Below are 7,500 nucleotides of genomic sequence, written 5' to 3'. Positions count from 1 at the left end.
TTTTCTCGCAGATACGACGGCGCCTGTAAAGTTTGTTAAAAACATCTTCAAGGGTGTCACAGGACTTTTCGGGCCGGGCGATAAAAACGGGGCCCCCACATTGGTGTCAACCGTGCTGGGGTCCACAGGGTCAGCCGCACAAGCTCTCATCCCTAAGGGTCCGCTGATACCCCAGACGAGCCAGGTGTCAGGGCTCCTCAACCCCCTGAGCTCCCTCAACCCCCTGGGAACGCAGGCAGGCCAGTCCCAGAAGCTGGCCCCGGGGCAGCAGACCCCTCCCCAGCACGGCGTCTTTACCGCCAGTACGTCCGATTTTGCACTCTCCCGCCAGTACTCTCCTAGGGGACCAGTGTCGTAGAGCCATGGGGACGGGCCTCCCGCTCCCTCATGCCCTACCCTCACAGCCCTTCTTGGACCATGGTTGGGGATGATTTACTTACCATATCTGCTGACCCAGTAATTTTGCTGCAGGTTCATATATGCTACAAACTTTGCAAACCTAGAGATTCTGTAAAGAGACAAAGTATTCACAGTTGTACTCACGGGTAGATATTGAGCCGTAAGCTAACCGTAACGAATGCAGCATTAGGAGGATAGGCAGAGGCATGGTGAAGGCCAGCTAAAGACTCCCCTCTGTGGCCATGACCCCCGACCTGGCTTCTCCTCGGCCCTGGCTCGATAGGAGTCCCCAAAGACCTGACTCCCAGGAGCCAGGGCGGTTGGAGGCGCCTCATGAGTGCTGCATTTTGATTTCACATTTCATCAGATTTTTGTAGAAGTGCATCGTGGCTTGGACTGTGACTTGGGAGTGATGAAATCTGGTTGATTGACTGTGAGATGGTGGATGGAATTGGGACTACTGCAACCACTGAAAGAAGAGCCATCCAATCATATTGCTCATGCCAGTACAACATGCCACTGAACATGGAAGATGTACTCAAATTGACAAAGAAAATATATAACTATATATTTTGTCATATACAGCATATTACGTCATGACTGAGAATTTTGCAAACATGCACAAACACTTTTTTTCTTCCCTTTGAGTTTTCATTTTGCTAAACTGCTTAAATTTCCAGTTGTCGCTCAGAATAATACACATTGACATTCAGATCAAGGGAAATGAAAAACACTTTATAACTCAATTTCTGTGTTACTCCTTAATAGAATACAATAAATATATTAACATTTACTCTTAGAATGACGAATGGTTACCGTAGCTGGTCATTAAAAGTCTTACATTAGCCAATTGTTTGAAAAAAAAATCACGAATTATTATGTATGCATAATGATTTGGTGACAAAGGATTATCAGCCTTTTCATGCCAATACTTTCTTGTTTATCGATAATTGGTTATTGAATATTAATATGTTTTGTTTCATATTAAGCCTTTGGAGGGTTGCTATCTTTGATTTTCGTATGGTAATGAAATACCTAATGTTTGTGGGACAGAATATGAAGAACTTCATATTATACCAGCGTTACATTCAGCCATATTAAGCCATCAGCCATCTTACTGCTAATGACAGTGTGTATGACATCTGGAATTTTAATGCAGTCACACATGACACATCACACTTGTGATACACGAACAAACATAATGATTTATATCTGTGAGCCCATCATACATTTCTCGTGATATGCAAACCACTACATTCTGAATGATGATCAGTTTCCACACTTTGCATGATAACAGAGTCTGCCACGTGTTATATGATACACTCCCTTTAACACTTTGTATGATATAGATATATGTATATATATATATATATATATATGTATATATATATATATATATATATATATATATATAATGTATATATATATATGTATATTTATATATATTTATATATATATTTATATTTATTTATATATTTATATATAAATATATATATATATATATTTATATATAAATATATAAATATATATTTATATATATTTATATATGTATGTATATATATATACTCCTCTAAAATGTGTTTATACATGATCAAACACAGAAGCTCAATGAAGGAGCATCATATGCAATGCCTTTTTGTAAAATTGGTTCACAATATTTGGTATTGATGCACCTGATATGTGAATAATCAAACACTTTTTAATTATTATATAAATACTTTTTTTCTGAAATTCTTTTCTTACCAATTTGATGTAGATTTCGTTTCCTTTCTGTCAGTATACAGAGAATACAATATTTCTTTTAATTAAGTTTACCTTTTTAGTATGATCGTATTTGCACCACAAAATTCACTTCATATTGCAGTATTTCATGGTCATTATTTATTGCATCAATAATTGCAAAGAGGAAATACAAGTGTTAAATCTATACACTGACTGACAGCTGATATACATGCACAGAAATAGTTGTATGCATGACTTTGTGTGTGTGTCTGTACTTGAGCGTGTGTTTTCCTTGGCAGTTTTTACCTATCATTTTCAACATCGATCACACAAGCAATATGTACATTACATTGCATAGGGAAGCTAACATATGTACAAAATATTGTTAGTGTATACGGAATAGAAGAACGCATGCTAATATACACAGATGTACACATAAATACACTCATACACATACATATACACTCACACTCGCCCTTATATTCACCCGTTCTCTTACTTCAACTTCAATGCACATGTTTAAGAGCACATGCAATCTCAATCAAATGTACCCCCACATGCACACACTCATATATTCTCTCACTCCCTCACACACACACACACACACACACACACACACACACACACACACACACACACACACACACACACACACACACACACACACACACACACACACACACACACACACACACACACACACACACACACACACACACACACACATATATTCATAAACATTTTAGATTGTATATGTTAGACATGCACAAAGAGTAATAGATACTCTAGAACACATACTGCATTTGCATTTACGGCAATTCTTGCACTTGTACTGTGATATTGCACTTTTTAAATAACATTTTTCAATAAATACTAAACTGTTTTATATGTATCTGAACCTTCTTAAAGTGATTTCTGCACTGTATTTTATATATTTTTATTGTTATTTTATCTCTCAAATAATAAAAAATACCTAATATTTACGATATGGGGACTTATTTGGCTTTTTTGTCATCAAAGCAAAAACATTAGTACTTACTATTATGTAATACCTTTAAAGTAAAAAATAATACATATAGGGTTTTGGTGTATAGATATGTGTGTGTTTGAAGTTCGTCTGTAGATTTCAAGTAACTGACGGATGCTACAGAAACCACAAATGCATTAACACAAACAAACACATTTATACATACATTATATGCAGTTTGACAGCCGTACCTTCTCATTTACACTTACACTTACATTTACATTTACCCTTGATTCAGTTGAGTGTCTTTGTTCAGTGATGTCAAGTTGAGATAAAATCAGTGTTGTTGAATTGACATCATGGGTGTAAGATTATTAATAGAGTATTCAAAGATATTCTCCTTTTAGCATGTTAGCTGTTGATTTACTTGAATAGTAGATTAGCAAATCTTTTAGAGAGAGAGAGAGAGACATATATAGGTGTCAAGTGAGAGGAAGAGGAATGACTTTGGATTGTGCGATCAAGATTATATCAAATTGATATCTTTGGTGGTATCTTATGGTGTCTTTGTCTGTTTTCGTGACCTTAGCAAGACTTCTTTTGTTTTCCTTGTCTCTGCATCAAGCTATGATCTTTTCATTTCTCTGTGGTTGTTGTTTGTTTGTGACATACATTCTTACTCTGTAGAAGTGTGAGTTTATATTTGCCAGGTTAGAACACTGAAAGAATCACCAATAGTTATAGTTCATTGGCCTTTGCACTTTTTATAATGATTGTGACTGACTTTAGAATCTGAAAGATAGTTCTTCAGTGTTACATTAGGTAAATTTATGTTTTGTTAATACAGTTTTCTCCTCTTTTATGATGATTTAGCATTTAGACAAACTAACAGTGCTCTGGAATATTCTGGTGCATATGCATCAATAATTCAACAAGAAGTGTAAAGTATTAGACTAATATTATTGCTCAGCAGGAAATGTTAGACAAATTAGTCGGAGAATGATTAGTTTTTGCCCAAGACCATAATTGAAGTTAGTTTTAGGATAGTTAGCAGACATGCATAGATGAACCACATCCCCATGCACGCACACACACACACAGACAGACACACAGACAGACACACACACACACACACACACACACACACACACACACACACACACACACACACACACACACACACACACACACATATATATATGCACGCACACATGCACGCACACGCACCCATTCACTACACACTTCTATGTATACTCCCCCCCTCCCTACGCACACACAAAAGAGACATAAATACACACATATACATACATATACATATACACAACTATATTACATACACTTCCTCTTGGCTGAAGTACACCTTCCTCATGCAGTGACTTAGCCTCTTGCCAGGGAAAGATACTCTATATTCCTTATACAATAGGTAAAAAAAAATCATTGGACAAATCTCTCTGAGACCTGCCTTCATATCCCTTGCAAGATTCACTCACTCACACGCATACATACACACACACACACACAAATAAATACAGACACACTTGCCTACACACTTGTTCCTCCCCTTCTCTCTGCCTCTGTCTCTTAAGGTTAATGTTGGAGAAAGCTCCACCACTTGGAATAAAGTGCAAGTATTGCCCCCTTTGGAATTCATTCTTGTTTTCTTTTTGAGTCCTTTGTTGGTGAGAATTCTCCATCATTAACCTACAAGATATAAATTTTTATATATTTTTATCTCTCTGGAATCTAGAAAAAGATATCTGGGTCTTCTGGAATGTTTTTTTTCCTCATTGAAAATGCTGCTGCTTCATGTTAGCGATGGTATATGTTGATTTGATATACATTTTTTTTCTTTTTTGTTCTTTTTTGTTTCTTTTTTGGATATAGTCTAGCATGCCTCGCCTCACATGCATCTCTCATTTGATAAGACAGTAGTGATGTATGAAAGGCCTAATGTAGATTTTTTTTTTTACCTGGTTCAGAGAGTTTACATACTGCATGATTATAATTATTTTTTCTCTAGTTTCCTGGTCTCTTAGTCTTGATATGTTTTTTATTCTCTTTGACTTCCTCCTCTTTTGCAGCTTTGAGAAATGACTCTTTTTAAATCAAAGTCGATGACAGATCTTGCTTGCACTGCATATGTATATATTATATATATATTTAATTATTTTTTCATTATCCACTTGTCTTTTTATTTCCAACGAATAGTACGTTCAGCGGTCACGCTTCTAATCCATTTTGACTTTCATTGGGCTTTTCCTATGTGGGTGCTCTATACAGTATCTATGTCCTTTTTCATACTTATTATATCTCTTAAATGATATAGTATATAATGTGTGAAAGTCAGTTTGGCCGAGGAAGATGTCATGCTTATTTGTATGATCTCTGAATTTAATTTAATCGATTTTTTATTTTTTATACCCTGTGATTTTCTTTTTTGAATAAGGCACTTTTTTAATGCAAGAGATTTTTCAAGGCTATGTTGCATCTGTTTCAGGATGATGTTAATGTACATTTCACTTTTTTTTTTCTTAAGTACATCTAGCAACTATTTTTGTTTTCCTTTTTGCTTTTAAACTGTGATCTCTAAATATATTTTAATATGATCCTAGAATCAACTAGTCTATATGTAACCTGCTATATAAGTAGGAAATGAAACCAGTGATGTGGATGATGTGTGAATGAGGGATGAAAATGTTGCAATTTCTTGTCATTCTCAGTCTCAATAATTATTATAGAGATAAGCATTGATATTCTTGGTAGTTTTTTCTTTGTATATTTTTTTTTTATAGGAGATTCAATTACGTTTGCAAGAGAGAAAAATAATGAAAGGGAATTGATTTTTGTTTTTAATTCACTCTAGTTTCCATAGATAAATCTTCCATACAAAATAATTTGGTTATCTCTGATCACATGACTATACCAACTTTTCAAATTGCCCCCCCCCAAAAAAAAAAAAAAAAAAAAAAATACCTTTCACGATCAAGAAAAAAAAAAGAATCCTTAATTTCCCAATCGGTGCATCAGGATCATGAAAATATCCTATGTATGAGTGTCCCAGTAAGCTTGATGTGAGGAGGACATGACTGCAGGATGATGTGATGAGGGTCTGTGTGACGTGATTCCGACTGTGCAAAGAGATGCGCTTCGTGATGTGCCTCCGTTAATGTTGCTTCTGCCTTTTGTAGAATTGGCCGCCAACCAGACAAGACACAATGCTTACACCAGCTACATCGATCTCGAGGATATTATTGAGGAGGAAGAGGAGACGTTGGGAGAGCATGGTAAGGACTTTTCTTGTTTTCTTTTTTTTCACTTTTTTTTAATTATTGGAAAATTTCAAGTTCGATGTACATTTTTTGGTGCTTTGAATACTGAGGATTATAGATTATTTGTATTTGATGCACATTACTGGTGTTCAGAATAGTTATGGAGAGATATGTTGGCTTATATATATGGCTCAGTGTTGCAATACTTGACTGCATCCAGCTTTTTTGGCGAGTTTTTTTTAAGGCTATATACATACTTATATTTATGATATATTTTTTACTGACAAGTGTTTATATATCTACATTTTTTTTACAAGTATGTCTCAATCATTTATGTTAATTATCCTGAGTTTTTATCTTTATATCAAGAATGTATTGTCCAGAATGCAGTTTACTTTCATACTGTATAATGTCTCAGTGTAATAAAGTCTGTGGTTGTTAACAAGATGTGTTTAAAAAAAAGTTAAAAGGGGTAATACATATAATTAATTTACGTTTCTTGCCTAAATCCAGAATGCAAACCTCATACTGATACCAAGAGAGTCACTGATAAATCTAAATCATAACTTGTATTTCCCCTCAACGAGAAAAACACTTTGCTAACAACTAACAGCCATTGCAAGTTCAAATGATCAGTGATAGAAATGCCCAATGTCAGTCATTAGAACCTAAGATAGGATGGCATTCTGTAAATATATCCAAAATGTACCTCTATCAGCTATTGGTTTTAGCCAAAGAGAATCCCACGAACGAGAAGTATATACAGCAAATCATTAATCCTAGTAACCAGCTAGCTAGCTCCAAAGGCTAGATTAGACTAGAAAAAAAAAATTAACCGTTAGTCGAGTCATAGCGGAAAGAGTAGTGTGACCCCTGAAAATGCGTATGAGATTTTTTGAATTAAAAGAAATTGAATGATAATGTCTTGCCTATTTCTATATACTTATAATCGTATTCTACATAGTTCTAAATTTTCTAGTCTTTCACTTTTTGGCTTGATACGATCAGTGTTCACCTTGAGACAGTGAGATTGGCTGACTTTTTACCATCCCCTTATCTCAGACCATAGCTTTCAAGTGGCTCCCTCTTTCGCTGGCTGTACTCCCCCCCCTTAACCCATGACTTCATGAAATAAAATCCCCC

At 35.4% G+C, this 7,500-nt stretch overlaps 1 protein-coding gene across 1 annotated transcript in view; it reads left to right on the top strand.

Annotated features, from left to right (window-relative positions):
• The window catches only part of LOC122248652 (uncharacterized), a 320,581-nt gene that overhangs the window by 223,032 nt on the left and 90,049 nt on the right, over positions 1–7,500 (top strand). The window contains exons 20-21 of the mRNA XM_086544744.1: positions 12–302; positions 6,277–6,372. Of these exons, the coding sequence (XP_086400870.1) occupies positions 12–302; positions 6,277–6,372 (387 nt within the window). The remainder of the gene's footprint in view (positions 1–11; positions 303–6,276; positions 6,373–7,500) is intronic.

Source organism: Penaeus japonicus, unplaced genomic scaffold (genome assembly GCF_977035675.1).
Source record: "Penaeus japonicus unplaced genomic scaffold, GWHDUDI00000001_assembly GWHDUDI00000002, whole genome shotgun sequence".
Lineage (NCBI taxonomy): Eukaryota > Metazoa > Arthropoda > Malacostraca > Decapoda > Penaeidae > Penaeus > Penaeus japonicus.
The sequence above is the reverse complement of the archived record's forward strand: the minus strand, read 5'-3'. Positions and strand labels throughout refer to the sequence as shown.